The sequence below is a fragment of the Chiloscyllium punctatum genome, chromosome 7 (genome assembly GCF_047496795.1).
Source record: "Chiloscyllium punctatum isolate Juve2018m chromosome 7, sChiPun1.3, whole genome shotgun sequence".
NCBI classification, from domain to species: domain Eukaryota; kingdom Metazoa; phylum Chordata; class Chondrichthyes; order Orectolobiformes; family Hemiscylliidae; genus Chiloscyllium; species Chiloscyllium punctatum.
The window spans coordinates 92272451-92294064 of record NC_092745.1 but is presented as its reverse complement, the minus strand read 5'-3'; the positions used below and the strand labels follow the sequence as shown (position 1 = coordinate 92294064).

Genomic DNA, 21614 nt, shown 5'->3' with positions numbered 1-21614 from the left:
CTGAATGGCCTGCTTCAGCACTGTAGGGATTCCATGATCCCATGATCATATTCATTCATAGGCCTTTAAAAGGAAAAAAAAAAGGTAAAGCCAGCATAGACCAGGGAGATGCTCACTCACAGAAATGATTGCTGGTGATTTAAGCTGAGGATCATCACACCTCAGATGAGGGGAAGGGTTGAGAAGGAAAGTCCTCCAAAGTAACCTCAGCTGGTGCAGGAGTTGAACCCACACCGTTGACATCCTCCTGTCATACAAACCAGGCATCCAGCCAACTGAGTTAACTCACTGCCAAAGTCAAGTTACCATAGTCCTACTGGACTATAGACCTGTTGTCTTGGAGAGAGATGACTGCTGGTGGTTTAACCTGAAGGTCACCATACCTCAGGCAAGGGGTGAGGTTGAAAATGAGAGCCCTTCATGACATCTTCAGCTGGTGCAGGAATTGAATCCACCCTGTTGGCAACACTCTGCACCACAAATCACCTGTCCAGGCAGAAAAATAGTAAAAGACTGATAAATGGAGTGAGTAGGCATAAAAAGGAAATTTATGGAGGGAGGAAGAGGGAACTACTAAGGTACTGAATCAATTTTTTGTGTCTGTCTTTACCAATGGGCATGTTGCTCAGGTTATAATGAAAGAGGAGGTAATTCACACACAGCTTTACTTGAATATTTAAATTACTAAGGTCCTGTTTGCCCTCCATTCTGCCTCAATCAAGACCTCTCTTTTTTTAAACCTTACATGATGTTTCGGGCAAATCATTCTTTGCTGCCAGCAAAAATCTCAGATGCTTGATCCTGTTAGTTCCACTAAAATTATGCTTATATGGATGATATTTGTAAACAGGAGATGGTTTGGTTGTGATGTTGCTCTGAAGTCAGGTACTCAACTTAGTTAATCACAAAAGTTCATACATGAAGAATGGTTATTAAGACAAGGCACCATGAAACTGTACTCCAACAGAAACTTAAAGTGTGAGTTAAAAAAAGGGTGAAAACAAAACAATGGAAGGTTTAAGCTTTTTTTTTTAAAAAAAGCAGAAAGGAAAGACCTAACTGAGGTAAAAACAATAACTGCAGATGCTGGAAAGCAAATACTGGATTAGTGGTGCTGGAAGAGCACAGCAGTTCAGGCAGCATCCAACGAGCAGTGAAATTGACGTTTCGGGCAAAAGCCCTTCATCAGGAATAAAATCAGGATTTTATTCCTGATGAAGGGCTTTTGCCCGAAACGTCAATTTCGCTGCTCGTTGGATGCTGCCTGAACTGCTGTGCTCTTCCAGCACCACTAATCCAGTAAAGACCTAACTGAGTCTAGTTTAGTTCAGTCTACTAGCATGGACAGAATTATAGTAAAATTATTTTAAAATTATCATTTAAATTGCAAATAAACATTTCAAATCTCATTATGGAATTTTTTAGAATTACATTTTTTTTGCTTTCTTTTCTATGCAACAGAATGGATACACTGAACATACATACTCCTGTAATATGGCTGTTTCAGTGATCTGGGGGTAACCAAAGTCCATAATTTCATCAAGAAGCTCGTACATTAGAATAAAGTTGTCCTGTATACTCTCTTGTTCAAGATCTCCAAAGTACTCAATGAAGATCTAAAATTATAAAAGAGAAACATATCTTTAGGGGTGCATTATAGATTAAGGCACCAACTTTGCAACACAAATCTCACTTGATTGTTGCATTTAAAATTTCCAACAATTAACCATACACCTTCAAAAATACTTTTCAAGAGATATTTCATGATACAGAGAACACATCTGGAAATGCTAGATCTATGTCAGATGGCTGGTAAAATCCATCTTAATTAATTGAATTCTGGATGGAGAGTTAACTTTTCCCTTTGCAAAACCTCTGATTACAAAACAACAGATTGCAGTCAGTGTTAGTCTCTTGCATGGTGCACCACAATTCAATTTATTAATACTCATCACATCTGGTTTTGACCAGTTGAAGTGAACTCTTTGAAGAATAATTTGAAGAGTAGACCATGACCATGGGCTGATCAAACACTTCAATGCCTTTTACCTAACATTATAACCATTTACACTACCGATTATCAAAAATTTCTCAACCTTTAATTTAAACATACTGAAAAACTAAGCTTCCACAGCATTCTGGGGTACAGAATTTCAAAGATTACTAGGCCTGCATTGAGTAAAAGAACTCCTAGGCCAATAGCCAGGAGAGTGCACACCCTGGAAAATCCACCTGCATCTGGCTTGAAATAATTAAATTGCTTAGCAACATCCAAATCAGAGCCAACAAAATAAATGTCTAGTTAAATGGTCACCTGGTTCTAAAGGGGTTTAATAGGACCCATTTGTATCAATGATTATAGAAGCAGTTTTTAATAAAATTCAGTCTGAACTCAACCCTTAAGTTTTCAGAAGAGCTTGGCTAGACTGAGAACCCGTACTGGGATCCTTTACAGATTAAGGGTACAACTTCAGTTCCGCTCTCACGAGAAATATCTGGTTCAGTTACCACCAATTGTAGTAAAAGGCTCGGCCCTAACTTGGAGTGTAATTGGTTGAAAAATCATCTGGATTGTCTCAATCCAGCCATTTAGAAAATGGCTGCCTGATTAAATAATTAAATAATCCGAATTAAATACTGCAAAATGTTTCAGGAAAGTCTTGGAACTATCAAAGGAGACAATCCCACCTGGTCTATTGACCAGGAAACAATTCTACGATTCTGCAAGGCCTGCCTGCCCAGTGACATTTGCCTGATGAGCAAATGTGGAGGCAGAAATTAATGGGCTGGAACTTGAAGGAATCATCAAACCAGTCCAGTTTGCAGAATAGGCAGCTGTTTGTGTTTGTGAAGCCTGATGGGTTGGTTCACCTATGTGGGAATTTTAAACAAACGACGAAATGCTTTTTGTAGATGGATAAATACACAATGTCTTGTATGGAGGATTTAGATACAAAACTGGTGGAGGTGGGGGGTTGTCCTTCACAAAGCTAGACATGAGCCAAGTGTAATTGTAATTGCAATCAGATGAAGATTCGCAGATGTAGGTGACAATTAATATCCATTAGGGTTTATACCTCAAAAGGCAGTCTCATATATTGGTATCAATAGCCTGTGCCATTTCTGAGTGGACGATGGAGCAATTTTACGAGGTCTACCCAAGGTTGCCATTATTCTGGATGACAAGTGAAGAAACAGCTATCACCCTCAAAGGTGTTGGCACACGATGATCCCAAGCAAGGTCCTGTATTGACATGCGATGACTCCCCATACAGCAGTATTACCTCATAGGTGACCTAATGGAGGGTCATGCCCATTAGCACACGCATCCAGGCCTTTGGCTAATGCAGAGAGTAAATACTTTGGGCAGCACGCTGGCACAGTGGTTAGCACTGCTGCCTCACAGCGCCAGAGACCTGGGTTCAATTCCTGCCTCAGGCGACTGACTGTGTGGAGTTTGCACGTTCTCCCTGTGTCTGCGTGGGTTTCCTCCGGGTGCTCCGGTTTCCTCCCACAATCCAAAAATGTGCAGGTCAGGTGAATTGGCCGTGCTAAATTGTCCGTAGTGTAGGTAGACGTAGGGGTATGGGTGGGTTGCGCTTTGGCGGGGCGGTGTGGACTTGTTGGGCCGAAGGGCCTGTTTCCACACTGTAAGTAATCTAATCTAATCTAAAAAACACCCGGAGAGAGAAAGCTAGTTTGGCAGTCATATTTGGAGTCAGGAAGTCTGATCAATACCTTTAGTGGAGTAATTTTGTATTAATAAAATAACCCCTGCCAGACCTACTAAAGCAGGATAAGGCAGTGCCACCACAGCTTCAGACCAAATCCAGCAGTGGGCTCTAATACTAAGTTGTACAATTACAAGCTGGCACACCATCTGAGAAGCCAAGTAACAAGTGGCATGGATTGAGCTGCCTCCCATTGGCAGACATGTCACCAATGATACCACCACCAGAAGAGTCTGTAAATGTTTTAAATTTTATGAACACACTTTAGTATTAGACTTAAGATGCTGAAAGATCTGGTCCCGTCAGAACTGAAACAGCTGGTGGTGATGGGAGAAACTAAAGTGCCGTCACAACCAGAACGGAAACCTTTTTGGACCCAGGCAGACCAGATCACAGTAGACAATGGCATATTATTATAGGGAACAAGAGTGATTGTCCCGAGCAAAGGTCGCCACCAGATACTGGTTGAATTTCACCAGGTCATCCAGCGGTTTCCAAAATGAAGATGTTGGTGAGAAGTTAGGTCTGGTAGCCAGGACTGCAAACATAGCCCCATTGGGGGACAATGCCCAGATTGCCAACAAGGACAAAGATTACTACCAGCTGGCCCCCTACATTCATGGGAATGGCCAGGTAAACCTTCGACTTGGTTACATGGTGGCTATGCAGGTTCTTTCATGGGCTCAATGTTCTAATCGTTATGGACAGCTACTCAGTGGCTGGACGTTCAGTGTTCATTTGTCAAACGCGGGGATGACCATAGAAAAGCTGAGCACATCTTTTGGAATACACGGACTCTTGGAGGTGTTAGTTACAGATAATGGGCCATTGCTTACCAGCAGGGAATTTGAGAATTTCCTAAAGTTGAATGGTATTCAACATGCAAGAATAGCTCCGTACTTTCCATAATGCAATGGTCTGGCAGAAAGAACAGGCCAAGCTTTGAAGGCAGGATTAAAGAAACAGCCTACAGCTTCACTAGATACCAAACTGCCCCGGTTCCTATTTGATTATAGGACCTCATGTAACTACAGGGATAGCTCAGCAGAGTTGCTAATGGGAAGAAGACTGCATTAAGTTACATCTGATCTTCTGGACCTGATGGGGAGGATAAAATGGCATCAGGAACATCAGTGTTGGACACAAGACTCTGCTATGTGAGAGAGACAGTTTACTTCAGTTTGGTGTAGGAACCACAGGAATGGCCCAGCATGGGTAACAGTCATGGTCAGTACAAGATCAAGTCCATTGACGTGTAAAGTTTGGCTAGGTGCAACAGTCTTGAACAAGCATGGGGACTACATGAAAACTGCAAACTCAAATGGTGTGGGAGCAAAACATGCCCAGCTCCTTGACACTCTTTCTAATTGTTCTGGAACCTGTGGGTTCACCCTCTCTATCAAGGTTGAAGGTACTTTGGAATCTGAGACGGACATAGCAGATGTTGCCGCCTCCATGCCTGTGCTGCTTGAAGGAGAAAATATATTTCTTCCAAGATGCTCCAGGCACTAGAAACGAGTTATTGCGCCTGACCCAGAACTAAAATGCCCCAGGAAGACGTATAAATAAAAAGAATTCGCCTATATCCTTGGACTCAGAAGTGGAGAAATGTAGTGATTGTAATGAGGTCAGCCAGGTAGGCCTCAGAGAATAAGATTTCCCTTATTGGGGCTGTTAATCTAGTCTAATCAGGGAGCCCTGGCTGTTATATGAACAGGAGTGTCAAATATCCTGCTCACTTGAGGGATCAGTGATAAGGACTCTCCAGGTGTAAATAAAGGGTGATTTGGTGACGGGATACCAGCCTCAGTGGAGTTATTTCAGGATTCAGCAGATTTTCATCATTATCACCAACTAACTGGTACATGCTCCATGGCTATGCCTCTTCTAATCAGAATCAACCTGCTAATCAATCAACACTCATCCCAAACCATATAAAAAATTTATTTAGAGTCATAGAGATGTACAGCATGGAAACAGACCCTTCGGTCCAACTCGTCCATGCCGACCAGATATCCCAACCCAATCGAGTCCCAACTTCCAGCACCAGGCCCATATCCCTCCAAACCCTTCCTATTCATATACCCATCCAGATACCTCTTAAATGTTGTAATTGTACCAGCCTCCACCACATCCTCTGGCAGCTCATTCCATACACGTACCACCCTCTGCATGAAACATTTGCCCCTTTGGTCTCTTTTATATCTTTCCCCTCTCACCCTAACTCCCCAACCCCAGGGAAAAGATTTTGTCTATTTATCCTTTCCTCATAATTTTGTAAACCTCGATAAGGTCACGCCTCAGCCTCCGACGCTCCAGGGAAAACAGCCCCAGCCTGTGCAGCCTCTCCCTATAGCTCCGATCCTCCAATCCTGGCAACATCCTTGTAAATCTTTTCTGAATCCTTTCAAGTTTCACAACATCCTTCCAATAGGAAGGAGACCAGAATTGCAAGCAATATTCCAACAGTGGCTTAACCAATGTCCTGTACAGCCGCAACATGACCTCCCAACTCCTGTACTCAATACTCTGACCGATAAAGGAAAGCATACCAAACGCCTTCTTCACTATCCTATCTACCTGCGACTCCACTTTCAACGAGCTATGAGACTACACTCCATGGTATCTTTGTCCAGCAACACTTCCTAGGACCTTACCATTAAGTGTATAAGTCCTGCTAAGATTTGCTTTCCCAAAATGCAGCACCTCACATTTATCTGAATTAAACTTCTCATTGATCCATTTAGTCCAGGTCCTGTTGAAATCGGAGGTAACCCTCTTCGCTGTCCACTACACGGTGGGTGGCATGGTGGCAGTGGGCGGCACAGTGGCACAGTGGTTAGCACTGCTGCCTCACAGCGCCGGAGACCCGGGTTCAATTCCCGCCTCAGGCGACTGACTGTGTGGAGTTTGCACGTTCTCCCAGTGTCTGCGTGGGTTTCCTCCGGGTGCTCCGGTTTAATCCCACAGTCCAAAGATGTGCAGGTCAGGTGAATCGGCCATGCTAAATTGCCTGTAGTGTTAGGTAAGGGGTAAATGTAGGGGTATGGGTGGGTTGCGCTTCGGCGGGGCGGTGTGGACTTGTTGGGCCGAAGGGCCTGTTTCCACACTGTAATGTAATCTAATCTACACCTCCAATTTTGATGTCGTCTGCAAACTTACTAACTGTACCTCTTATGCTCGCATCCAAATCATTAATGTAAATGACAAAAAGTAGAGGACCCAGCACCTATCCTTGTGGCACTCCACTGGTCACAGGCCTCCAGTCTGAAAAACAACCCTCCACCGCCACCCTCTGTCTTCTACCTTTGAGCCATTCTGTATCCAAATGGCTAGTTCTCCCTGTATTCCATGAGATCTAACCTTGCTAATCAGTCTCCCATGGGGAACCTTGTCGAACGCCTTACTGAAGTCCATATAGATCACATCTACTGCTCTGCCCTCATCAATCCTCTTTGTTACTTCTTCAAAAAACTCAATCAAACTTGTGAGAAATGATTTCCCACTCACAAAGCCATGTTGACTATCCCTAATCAGTCCTTGCCTTTCCAAATACATGTACATCTTGTCCCTCAGGATTCCTTCCAACAACTTGCCCACCACTGAGGTCAGCCTCACCGGTCGATAGTTCCCTGGCTTGTCTTTACTGCCTTTCTTAAACAGTGGCACCACGTTTGCCAAACTCCAGTATTCCGGCACCTCACCTGTGACTATCGATGATACAAATATCTTTGCAAGAGGCCCAGCAATCACTTCTCTAGCTTCCCACAGAGTTCTAGGGTACACCTGATCAGGTCCTGGGGATTTATCCACTTTTGTGTGTTTCAAGACATCCAGCACTTCCTCCTCTGTAATATGGACATTTTGCAAAATGTCACCATCTATTTCCCTACAGTCTATATCTTCCATATCCTTTTCCACAGTGAATACTGATGCAAAATATTCATTTAGTATCTCCCCCACTTTCTGTGACTCCACACAAAGGCCGGCTTGCTGATCTTTGAGGGGCCCTATTCTCTCCCTAGTTACCCTTTTGTCCTTAAAGTATTTGTAAAAATCCTTTGGATTCTCCTTAATTCCATTTGCCAAAGCTATCTCATGTCCCTGTTTTGCCCTCCTGATTTCCCTGTTAAGTATACTCCTACTTTCTTTATACTCTTCTAAGGATTCACTTGATCTATCCTGTCTATACCTGACATATGCTTCCTTCTTTTCTTAACCAAACCCTCAATTTCTTTAGTCATCCAGCATTCGCTATACTACCAGCCTTCCCTTTCACCCTGACAGGAATATACTTTCTTTGGATTAGTGTTATCTCATTTCTGAAGGCTTCCCATTTTCTAGCCGTCCCTTTACCTGCGAACATCTACCTCCAATCAGCTTTCGAAAGTTCTTGCCCAATGCCATCAAAATTGGCCTTTCTCAAACTTAGAACTTCAACTTTTAGATTAGATTAGATTACTTACAGCGTGGAAACAGGCCCTTCGGCCCAACAAGTCCACACCGCCCCGCCGAAGCGTAACCCAACCATACCCCTACATCTACATCTACATCTACCCCTTACCTAACACTACGGGCAATTTAGCATGGCCAATTCACCTGACCTGCACATCTTTGGACTGTGGGAGGAAACCGGAGCACCCGGAGGAAACCCACGCAGACACAGGGAGAATGTGCAAACTCCACACAGTCAGTCGCCTGAGGCGGGAATTGAACCCGGGTCTCTGGCGCTGCGAGGCAGCAGTGGATAGATCTGGTCTATCCTTTTCCATCACTATTTTAAAATGAATAGAATTATAGTCGCTGGCCCCAAAGTGCTCCCCCACTGACACCTCAGTCACCTGCCCTGCCTTATTTCCCAAGAGTAGGTCAAGTTTTGCATCTTTTTTAGTAGGTACATCCACATACTGAATCAGAAAATTGTCTTGTACACACTTAAATTCCTCTCCATCTAAACCTTTAATATTATGGCAGTCCCAGTCTATATTTGGAAAGTTAAAATCCCATACCATAACTACCCTATTATTCTTACAGATAGCTGAGATCTCCTTACAAGTTTGTTTCTCAATTTCCCTCTGACTATTGGGGGGTCTGTATTACAATCCCTTTCTTATTTCTCAGTTCCACCCAAATAACTTCCCTGGATGTATTCCCTATATATATCCTTCCTCAGCACAACTGTAATGCTATCCCTTATCAAAAATGCCACCCCCCCTCCTCTCTTGCCTCCCTTTCTATCCTTCCTGTAGCATTTGTATCCTGGAACATTAAGCTGCCAGTCCTGCCCATCCCTGAACCATGATTCTGTAATTGCTATGATATACCAGTCCCATGTTCCTAACCATGCTCTAAGTTCATCTGCTTCCCTGTTAGGCCCCTTACATTGAAATAAATGCAGTTTAATTTATTAGTCCTACCTTGTCCCTGCCTGCCCTGACTGCTTGACTCACTTCTGTTCTCAGGTGTACCCATCTCAGATCGATCTCTTTCCTCACTATCTCCCTGGGTCCCACCCCCCCACCTTACTAGCTTAAATCCTCCCAAGCAGTTCTAGCAAATTTCCCTGCCAGTATATTAGTCCCCTTCCAAAATAGGTGCAATCCATCCTTCTTGTACAGGTCACTTCCACCCCCACAAAAGAGATTCCAATGATTCAAAAATGTGAATTCTTCTCCCATACACCAGCTCCTCAGCCATGCATTCATCTGCTCTATCCTCCTATTCCTGCCCTCACTAGCTTGTAGCACTGGGAGTAATCCAGTTATTACTACCCTTGAGGACCTCCTTTTTAAATGTCTGCCTAACTTTGACATCTCCCTTCAGAATCTCAACCTTTTCCCTTCCAATGTTGTTGGTTCCAATGTGGACAATGACCTCCTGCTGGCCCCTCTCCCCTGTGAGAACATTCTGCACCCTCTGAGACATCCTTGATCCTGGCACCAGGGAAACAACACACCATTCTGCTTTTTCTCTGCTGGCCACAGAAACATCTGTCTATACCTCTGACTACAGAATCCCCGAACACAATTGATTTCTTGGAAGCCGACATACCCCTTGTTGCATTAGAGCCAGTCTCAATAGCAGAAATTTGGCTGCTCATGCTACGTTCCCCTGAGAATTCATCACCCCCTACATTTTCCAAAACAGCATACCTGCTTGAAATGGGTATATTCATAAAAGACTCCTGCACTAGCTGCCTACCTCTTTTACCCTTCCTGGAGTTAACCCATCTATGTGACTGTATCTGAGACTTTTCCCCCCTTCCAATAATTGCCATCCATCACATACTGTTGCTGTTGCAAATTCCTCATCACTTCTATCCGTCTCTCCAACCGATCTACTCGATCTGATAAGATTTGCATCCAACAGCATTTATGGCAGATATAATCCGCAGTAACCCTTAAACTCTCTTTAAACTCCCACAACTGACAAGAAGTACATATCACTGCAAAGGCCATTTTTGCTCCTTCACAATCTACAAACCCAGAAAATAACACCGTCTTATTCCTCTACAAACACTGCCCCAGGTTAAATTAATAGCTATAGCTTATATTTTAAGTTTAATCAAAAGACTTATCTCCAAAAACACAATCAAGAAAGAATCCACTGTACTCACTAATACAGCCTTTCTCTTGGACACACTTAAAACAACAATTAACTTATCTGATTCTGTGCTGTGAACTTCGCCCAACAGTTCCTCCAAGATTAGTTATCAATTTTACTGTTTGTTAATTTTCCCAGATGCACTCTGATATCCAGCGATACACGAATTCAAACAGCAAATTTGAATTCTCTCTCCTGCACTGACCTCACCATGTGCTTCCTTTGTCTGCTCTACTCCCTTTCAAAACTGCTGTTATTTTGACTTTTTTTCCCCAAAAGTTCCAAAACAATGCAACAGCATATAAAACAGTAATTGCAGCTCCTGGAATTCGAGGAAATCACCTCCAACACCTAAAATACCTCAAAAAAAAAGGAGCAGCTCTTACAGCCAGAAATTTTTCCCGTCCTCCATCTTGGATTACCCTTTGGTATTGTTCTTTTTTAAAATTATCCTTATGAGTATAAAGTAAAAAGCTTTGCCAAAACGATGTCATTTTTTCAGCAATATTACAGACTTTTAAAAATGCAACACATGGAAACACTACAAAGTCCAAAGTCCATACCAATGCACAGATAAGGGGACACAAAGTCAATGACCACAGGTATGAGCCGTTAGCTTCTGGGTTTATCTCAAAAATAGCATTTATGCATGGTTTGACTACCAAGCTTGTTTTCATGCAACAACATGTCTCAGTAAAAACAGTCAATTAAATAACACTGAATTGTAAACAAAAGGTTGCAATACAATTACCATTGTGATATGAGTGCGATATAAACATTACAGCAGCCTATGTGGAATATCAGCATTTGAGGGCAACCCACACTTTGCATTAAGCGTTCTATTGTATTCAAATTAAACTTTCAAAGGTTATATTTTTTTTAAAAATGGAAATATAAATGGCTTGGTCAAGACTTGGACTGAGATATTAGAAACAGTGTTTCAAATCTTGAGATGACAACAAAAAGAAAGTAAGGTTAAGAGTGTGAAAAGTAGAGAATTCATACAGAATATTAATCATGGTAGACAAACAAACATACTGTAAATAAAGACCATGAAATCATTTCTTAGAATAACAGAAAAATAAGATCAAGAACAATTTGGTTGCATTAATAGAGTTCATATACATTACAATAAAGTCTTTCTTGAAAATCTTGAACAGGAAGAACACAATGCTCAAGATACGATGCAATGTTCACCCTGTACCTGAATAAGTTGGTCATATCCTTTAGTTAGGACCATGTACAATCTTGCTCAATAAATCACAGAAGTTATTAAGGTCCGCATGGGCAATGCAATTCATTCTGAATTTCAGAGACTGAAGTTAAAAAGCTTAGATTTGTTTTCAAGAAAAACAAAGTTGCGAGCTTACCCAAGTATTCAAACTTATGAAGCAATGCTTTATTTCATATCATATAGCAAGAAAGGAAGAAAAATTACAAAAGCCATCCGCCCAAACTTTACATATAGCAGCAAAGCAACAGTACTAACCATTGCAGATCCAGAAAGAATCTACCCACAAAGAACTTGTGACCTTTGTGGTGAGTTTCACCGTTCCAAAACACTAACTTGAATCTTGTACCAAGTAAAAGGAATCTCACAACAGCAGTATCAAACAGGGTTAGAAATAAATCACATTTGAAGAATAGACAGTAAACCAGAAAATTAAGATGTGTTAATAATACTTCACTTTTATGAATTTTACAGGAAGATATTTAGCGATTGAAACATACAAATTGGATAACAAATTACCGTGAACAAACTTTTAAAGTAATTATGTTGAAAGAAAACTATGGATTTAGAAAAAATATTTTCACAAAATTAAAATTAGTTTCCCAAGACCAGAGAGCTTCTTCAGGACAACTTATGACTTAGCATGCCATTACAAAATCAGATACAACTTGTTATCAAAAATGTGTGGGTTTTTTAAATAGGTTTAAACGTTACATTACAGAATTAGAGGACAACTTCTCAGCCAATACTTGCTCGAAGATATTGATTTGTAGGAAGTTGCAAGGAGTGGAAGAGCAGAGATTCACCAGCAGCAATTTCCTGGTTTGCAAGTTTTATCGATGTTAATATTAATGATTGCCAACAGGTTTTAGATCTGAAATCTCCAGGCTAATTATTACAATCCCAACTTTTTAGTTCAGTGAATATTAAACAGGTATGTTGAGTACATTAATAAGGAAAGTCTCTAAAGTAAATAATATAAATTAATCCAAGAAACAAATATTTTTAAGAGAAAAAAAATTGAGAAATGTGGTGTTAAAAGCAATTGGATAGTATTAAGCTAATTCAAAAAGATTTTGGATCCTTTTCTCTATAATTTCTTCTAATTTCATTGGAAAGATAACTACTGTATGCATGATCCGAATGACAGGATATTTATTATTCATCACATTCAATTTAAAAACAGAAAAAAAATTAAATGGAATAGCAATTTTAAAAATGCTACGAAATTTCTTAGATTAATATATTAAACAGCCTTGTGATGCTATAATGAAGTTACTGTGACATCATAAACAGTCAGGAAGCAATGAATCAGGTTTAAAACAACATCAAGTTAAAACAACAGAGTAAGTATTCTTTTTCAAATTATGCATATTTTTATTTTAAAATTGTTTTGTAATTCCACTGATGCATTCATAGCAATTGTCAGGAAAATTCATTTCAAGTTTCCTCAGTAAATTATGATGGCTGGAAATAGCTTTTCAATCGAAGTGAAGTCAGTTCCAATTCAGAATAACGTTTGTAAGTATTGATTTCAGTTTAACTGTGAGAAATATAACACGTTTTTGATGAGAATATACTGGTTAGTGATTCAATAAAATACTGGGATCTCAAAATGTCTTATTTAATGTAACTGTTGTTGAATTTTCTGTTTTTCCATTTATATCAAATTGAATATTGTTAAATCAGCCAGAAAACAACAGACACAATAAATGTGATGTGTTTTATAATTAAAGGTTTCCAGAGGAGTATACTTATTGTCTCAAGGCTTGGAAGTCACCTTTCAAATACACATTTAAAACAGATTACATTATTTTTTGCTTACCTGTTTAACTTTGAAAAGGAATGCAAAAGATAATGTAATGTTGGTATTTCTTTTCATTGTACATACCACTGAGTTTCTTGTTAAGGTTTTTGGCTTTGATTATGAGTCATAAACATAATGGAACAGCTCAATGTATATTTAAGGAAGCAGCTTAATGTATATTTAAGGATACTGTAAATATTTTTGTATTTAATCCACAAAAAGTAGACATCATCTTTCTCCAAAATTGGGCTTAAGGATCCATCCTCCTCTTTGCTTAGAAGTAAAGGCATGAAATTCTCAATCATCGACATTGTAACATTCCCTCGATAATTGCGGGAAATGAGAACCTGTGTAGGAAATTGTTACAATTCATTATTAAGGAAGTAATAACAGGACATTTGGAACGTCAAAATACAAACCATCAGAGTCAGCATGGTGTTTTTTTAAAATCAAGGATAAATCATATTTGACCGATTTACTAGAATTAATACAGAACATAGAACAGTAGAGCACAGGAACAGCCCCTTCAGCCCATTTCTGTGCTGACCATGATGCTATTCTGAATGAATTCCATCTGCCTGCACATGGCTCATACCACTGTACTCCCTGCCTGTTCTTGTGTCTGTTCAAACACCTCTTAAATGTTACCATTACATCTAACCACATACCCTGGCACTTAACACTGTGTGTAAAAGTTTTGTCTCGCTTATCTCCTATAAATTTTTTTCCCGTCTAATCTTAAATCTATGGCCTGTAGTACTTGGCATTTCCATTCTGAGGAAAAGACTTTAGCTATCTATCCTATCTCTGAAGATGTAAAAGGCAAGGTGGACAATAGGGACCCTGAAGATGTACCATCTCTGGACTTCCAGAAGGCACTCAGTGAAGTTCTTCACAAAAGGTAAGATCACAGAGTTAGCAGTAATATATTACCTTGGATAGAGGACTGGCCAACCAACAGAGAGTCAGGATAAATGGATCTTTTTTTGGTTGGCAAGATGTAACTAGTAGGGTACAACAGGGTTTTTGATCCTTGGGCCCCAATTAATTATAATCCATATTAATGACTTGGATGTAAGAATAGAAAGTATTCTAGTGAAATTTGCAGATGATGCTAAAGTACGTTGGCAAGTAAGCTCCAATAAAGAAAGAAGAAATTTACAAATGGATGTGGTTAGGTTAGGTAAATGAGGCAAAATTGGACAATGATGAAGTTTAACGTGAATAAGTGTGAGGTTATCCATTTTGGGTTAGAGGAATAGAAAGGCTAATTTTTACATAAATAGAGAGAAACTTCAGAGTGCTTAGGTGAAAAGGGATCTAGGTGTCCTCGTGCATGAGCCACAAAACTAGTGTGCAGGTACAACAAGTAATAAGGAAAATAAATGGTATTTTGGCACTTATTGTTAAAAGAAATGTAGGGAAGTGTTGTCGCAATCATATAAAGCATTAGTAATATCACAGTGTCATACAGCATGGAAACAGACCATTTGGTTGAACAAGTCCATGCCAAATATAATCTCAAACTAAGCTAGTCCACCTGCCTGCTGCTGATCCATATCCCTCCAAATCTTTCCTATTCATGTACCGATCCAAATGTCTTGTAAACATTGTAATTGTACTCACATCCATCACTTGCTCTAAATTCATTCCACACGTGAACCACCCTCTCTGAAAACATTTCACCCTTTATATGTTTTCTAAATACCTCTCCTCTCACCTTAAAAATGTTACCCCTCGTCTTGAAATCTCCCATCCTAGGGAAATGACAACTTCATTTATGGGGGCTTCAACTTTCCAAATATTGACTGGGAATACTATAGGTCAAGTACTTTAGATGGGTCAGATTTTGTCCATTGTGTGCAGGAGGGTTTTCTGACACAATATGTAGACAGGCCGACAAGGGGCAAGGCCACATTAGATTTGATACTGGGTAATGAACCCGGCCAGGTGTTAGCTTTGGAGGCAGGTTAATACTTTTAGTGATAGTGACCACAATTCAGTTATGTTTACTTTAGCGATGGAAAGGGATAGGTATACACCGAGGGCAAGAGCTATAGCTGGGAAAAAGGCAATTATGATGTGATTAGATAGGATTTAGGATGCATAAGATGGAGAAGAAAACTGTAGGGGATGGGCACAATAGAAACGTGGAGCTTATTCAAGGAACAGCTGCTGTGTGTCCTTGATAAGTATGTACCTGTCAGACAGTGAAGAAGTTGTTGAGCACAGGAACCATGGTTTACTCAAGGAAGTTGAATGTCTTGTCAACAGGAAGGCGGCAGCTTATGTTAGGATGAGAAATGAAGGCTCAGTTAGAGCGCTTGAGTTACAAACTAGCTAGGAAGGACCTAAAGACAGAACTAAGAGGAGCCAGGTGGGGACATGAGAAGTCATTGGCAGATAGCATCAGGGAAAACCTAAAGCTTTCTATAGGTATATCAGGAATAAAAGAATGACTAGAGTAAGATTAGGGTCAATCAAGGATAATAGTGGGAAGTTGCATGGAGTCAGGGGAGATAGGGAAGCATTAAAATGAATATTTTTTGTCTTTTCTATTGTGAATACTGATGTTGTCAAGGAGAATATTGAGAACCAGGCTACGAGACTAGGTGGGATTGAGGTTCACAAGGACGGTGGTGTTAGAAATTCTGGATAGTGTGAAAATAGATAAATCCCCTGAACCAGATGGGATATATCCTCGGATTCTCTGGGAAGCCATGGAGGAGATTGCTGAGCCTTTGTCTTTGATCTTTGTTTCATCATTGTCTACAGGAATAGTAACAGAAGACTGGAGGATAGCAAATGTTGTTCCCTTGTTCAAGAAGGTGAGTAGAGACAACCCTGGTAATTATAGACTAGTGAGCCTTACTTCGGTTGTGGGTAAAGGTGTTGGAGAAAGGTTATAAGAGATAGGATTTATCATCATCTAGAAAGGAATAAATTGATTAGGGATAGTTAATATGGTTTTGTGTAGGGTATGTCATGCCTCACAAACCTTATTGATGTAGGTAAAGCCATTGATGTGGTACATATGGATTTCAGTAAGGCGTTTGATAAGGTAGGCTACTGCACAAAATACGGAGGCATAGGATTGAGGGCGATTTTGCGGTTTGGTTCAGAAATTGGCTAGCTGAAATAAGAGAGGGTGGTGGTTGATGGGAAACAGAGTTCCCATCCTGGAATTCAGTTACTAGTGGGGTAATGCAAGGATCTGTTTTGGGTCCAGTGCTGTTTGTCATTTTTATAAATGACCTGGATGAGGGCATAGAAGGATGGGTTAGTAAATTTGTGGATGACTCTAAGGTCAGTACAGTTGTGGATAGTGCCAAAGGTTACAGAGGGACATAGATATTCTGCAGCACTGGGCTGAGGGGTGGCAAATGGAGTTTAATGTGGAAAAGTGTGAGGTGATCCACTTTGGAAGGAGTAACAGGAATGCAGAGTACAGGACAAATTGTAAAATTCTTGTTAGTGTAGATTGGCAGAAAGACCTCTATGCCCATGTACATAGATCCCTCAAAGTTGCTGCCCAGATTGAAAGGGCTGTTAAGGGGGCATACAGTGTGTTCGCTTTTATTAGTAGAGGGATCATGTTTTGGAACCATGAGGCTATGCTGCAGCTGTACAAAACTCTGGTGCTGCCACACTTGGAGTATTGCATGCAGTTCTGGTCACCGCGTTATAGGAAGGATGTGGAAGCTTTGGAAAGGGTTCAAAGGAGATTTCCTAGGATGTTGCCTGCTATGGAGGAAGAGTCTTACAAGGAAAGGTTGAGGGATTTGAGACGGTTTTCTTTAGGGAGAAGGTTGAGAGGTAACTTAACATAAGAGGTACAGTTAGTAAGTTTGCAGATGACACCAAAATTGGAGGTGTAGTGGATAGCGAAAGAGGGTTACCTCAGATTACAACAGGATCTGGACCAGATGATGGGCCAATGGGCTGAGAAGTGGCAGATGGAGTTTAATTTAGATAAATGTGAGGTGTTGCATTTTGGGAAAGCAAATCTTAGCAGGATTTATACACTTAATGGTAAGGTCCTAGGGAGTGTTGCTGACAAAGCGACCTTGGAGTGCAGGTTCATAGCTCCTTGAAAGTGGAGTTGCAGGTGGCTAGGATAGTGAAGAAGGCTTATGGTATGCTTTCCTTTCTTGGTCAGAGTATTGAGTACAGGAGTTGGGAGATCATGTTGCGGCTGTACAGGACATTGGTTAGGCCACTATTGGAATATTGCATGCAATTCTGGACTCCTTCCTATCGGAAAGATGTTGTGAAACTTGAAAGGGTTCAGAAGAGATCTACAAGGATGTTGCCAGGGTTGGAGGATCAGAGCTACAGGGAGGCTGTGGCTGTTTTTCCTGGAGCGTCGGTGGCTGAGGGGTGACCTTATAGAGGTTTACAAAATTATGAGGGGCATGGATAGGATAAATAGGCAGTCTTTTCCCTGGGGTCGGGGAGTCCAGAAGTAGAGGGCATAGGTTTAGGGTGAGAGAGGAAAGATATAAAAGAGACCCAAGGGGCAACTTTTTCATGCAGAGGGTGGTACATGTATGGAATGAGCTGCCAGAGGAAGTGGTGGAGGCTGGTACAATTGCAACATTAAAGGGCATTTGGATAGGTATATGAATAGGAAGGGTTTGGAGGGATATGGGCCGGGTGCTGGCAGGTGGGACTAGATTGGGTTGAGATATCTGGTTGGCATGGACGGGTTGGACCGAAAAGTCCATTTCCATACTATACATCTCTATGACTCTAGTTGAGACATAAGATAATCAGAGGGTTAGGTCGGTGGACAGTGAGAGCCTTTTTCCTCGGATAGTGATAGCTAGCATAAGCGGGCATAGCTTCAAATTGAGGGGCAATACATATAGGACAGACATCAGAGGTAATTTCCTTACTCAGAATAGTGGGGGTGTGGAACACACTGCCTGCAACAGTTGTAGACTTGCCAACTTCACGGGCATTTAAATGGTCATTGGATTGGCATATGGACGAGAATGGAATAGTGTAGGTTAGATGGACTTCAGATTGGTTTCACTGGGGGGTGGCGTAACAGCAAGGGCTGAAGGGCCTGTACTGTACTGTAACATTCTATGTTCTATTAACTTTATCTATACTTCTCATTATTTTACAAATTTCTATCAGATTGCCTCTCAACTTCCTGTGCTCCAATGAAAAATGTATCAGCCTATCTTGCCCTTATAACTCAAACCTTCTATATCTGGCAACATCCTAATAAATTTCTTCTGAACCTTCTCCACTTTGATGTTATCCTTTCCCTTACTTGAAGGGGGATCGTAGTTGCATTGGAGGCAGTTGAGAGGAGGTTGATTAGGTTGATTACGGAGATATGGGGCTGGTCTTATGAAGAGAGATTGAGCAGTTGAGGCCTATACTCTCTGGAGGTTAGAAGAATGAGAAGAGATCTAATTGAAGTATTTAAGATGCAAAAGGATATTGACAAAGTAGATGTGGAGAGAATGTTTCTTTATATGGGGAGATCCAGAACAAAAAGGTCATAGTTTTTAGGATAAAAGGGTGGCGGATTTAAAAGAGATAAGGAGAAATCTCTTCTTTCAAAGGGTCATGATTCTGTGGAATTAACTACACAGGATGTAGTGGTTGTCAGGACAATGAATCAATTTAAAAGGAGGAGATTGACAGATTTTTAATTAGTAATGGGTTGAATGGTAATGGAGAGGGAGTAGGAGAGTAGAATTGAGGCTAAGATGAGATCAGTCATGATTGCATTAAATAGTCTAGCAGGCTCAAGGGGCTGAATTGTCTGATCCAACTCTTAGTAGGATTTATGATCGACAATTTACAATTGCCAACTTACAATTCACAAGAAATTTGGAAAATATATAGAATAGTTTGTTAAATACATTTTACTGGTAGCCATATAATTCTCAATCCGATAAAAACGAAATCCTCTGCAAATATATTCAGAAACTGCTGCAAAGATTAATATTTTGTTCACTGGAATATCAAGTCAAATTTCAAGTTAAATAAACACTTAAATATTATAAGATTGCTTATATTTATATGGCAAATTATGTTGAAGCATTTTCATAATAATTAGCGGGCAATGACTTTTGTAGATGGACACCGTATCAAAAATAAGCATTTTTAATCTGGTTCTCATGGTGGAGTACTCATCTGCTGCATTTTAGGGTCAAGTCTATGGTTGCAGTTCTCCACCATTAAATTCAGCTGTGTTTTAATGAGAAAGTAATGAGGAAAGGTCAAGCCTTGAGGAGGTCAAGTAATGAGGAGGAAAACCAAGACCAATTACTTGCCTGCCTGCTCATCTCCAAAAAAGAAAATTGGTACCAAGTTGTTCATTGGGTGAGACTCTGAACCATTTACTTTGATACACCATTTCGATAATATGTGAAATAAACATTCCACTGAGAAACAAAGCCATAGTGATCTCACTACACACTTCAGTGAACACATTTCAGCATTTTTCATTACATTAGTTGTGCAACCAGGGGTTAAACATTAATTAGAATGCATGAAACTGTTACAAACCAGCTAAATCTACACAATGGTTAAAATGTAGCCTTAACGATATTTAAAAAAATTCATGGGAAATTATTAACAATAATTCATAAATTTCTACTATATTGCATCACTTTTATGCAGGCTTGCTTTTCCATCTATAGGAAAGACTCCAGGCCTTGTACGTTTTAGTAAAAGCATAATAAATGTGGCATAAACCTACCTGTCCTTTGTTATCCAAAAAGTAAATGGCAGAAAATGCCATGCCTGCAGAGTTTCCAGGTCTATGATAGTTAAACGAGGATTACTGGCTTTTTAAGCACTTAGTACGTATACTCACACCCTAAAAAGAACAAGTCAAGGAGGAAACACTGACTTTTACATTTCATAATCAATAGGACTCTGACAGGAGTGGGTCATGGCAAAAATGAAAGCAAACACATAGAAGCAAACAGAATGTTACTTTGGCCTATTGATTAACCAGAAGGTGTAAGCTTGAAAAACATTAATGCTGTTCAATATTAACATGTGTCATAATAACTGACAGAATTAAATGCCTAATAATAAAGGAAACATCACCAATTTCTCAGTTTGATCCAATAGGCAAGTCAATTTGAAAATAGGTTTATAAATGTCATGCAACTATATTGAGAGTTTGTTGCCCAGCACCAAGCATGTATAAAATTGTGAGGACTGTAAAACTGAGAACTAAGTCCAAATTGTTCATGAATTATCATAGTTGGAACAGAAACTATCAAAAGCCAATCATTATTTTCATCACATAGTGTACAATATGCTTAATGAAAAGGAAAATGTTTGCCAATTATAATTTTTATCAGCAAAATCTTTCAGGTATGAACAAAATTTTCTAAATATCAAATAACTTCATTTGGGAAATGGAGGTAGGAAGCATTTAAGCCATGCTTAAGTTGGATATGCATCCAAAATTTAGGAGATATTCCTCTCGCTAATTAAAGCAATTTGTTGTGAATACAAAGAAAAACAGTCAATTTCATTTTGTGTGATGTCCTTTTTATTTAAAGTGGACTTTAACCCTCTTAGTGTTCTATATCGATTTTAACCCCTCTCGAATTCCAATTTCCAGGTTTTAAATTCACAATTGCTATTAGTTTAAAGCAGATTTCTATGGCCATTATCAATTTTTCTGTATACATCAAATGAAGGGACACAAAGTGAATACTTAAGCTCTTGAGATAGCACAGGGAATATAATAATACATTTTTAAAAAAGAATTAAAATGGTGGGTTTTCATTGTTGAAAGGTGGTGACAGCACAATAATTAGCTCAAGAAAAGGGAACATTTCAAGAGGTTTTACTGGAATCAATGAACGAACAAAGATTATAGGTATATAACGGTGAAAAAGAAATTTAGTAACGATATAAGTTTCTCAATGTACAGAATGGGCCAAATGGGACTAGATTTATTTAGAATATAGAGTCATGGAGTTATAGAGATAAGCCATTCAGATACCCTTTAAAAGTTCTAATTGTACCAGTCTCTACCACGTCCTCTGGGAGTTCATTCCATAAACACACCATCCTGTGTGTGAAAAGGTTGCCCCTTAGATCCCTTTTATATCTTTCCCCTCTCACCTTAAACCTATGCCCTCTAGTTTTGGACTCCCCCACCCTTGGAAAAAGACCTTGCCATTTAATCCTATCCAAACGACTCAATTTTATAAGTCTCTATAAAGGTCATTCCTCAGCCTCTGAAGAT

The 21614-nt window shown here is 40.1% G+C and overlaps 1 protein-coding gene across 1 annotated transcript in view; it reads right to left on the bottom strand.

Annotated features, from left to right (window-relative positions):
• LOC140479933 (AP-1 complex subunit mu-1-like) overlaps positions 1-20251 on the bottom strand; it is a 53222-nt gene extending 32971 nt beyond the window's left edge. The window contains exons 1-4 of the mRNA XM_072574337.1: positions 20100-20251; positions 13563-13719; positions 13391-13458; positions 1486-1616 (exon numbers count right to left, since the gene is read on the bottom strand). Coding sequence (XP_072430438.1) covers positions 1486-1616; positions 13391-13458; positions 13563-13719; positions 20100-20141 — 398 coding nt within the window. The 5' untranslated portion in view covers positions 20142-20251. The remainder of the gene's footprint in view (positions 1-1485; positions 1617-13390; positions 13459-13562; positions 13720-20099) is intronic.
• Positions 20252-21614: the final 1363 nt, after the last annotated feature.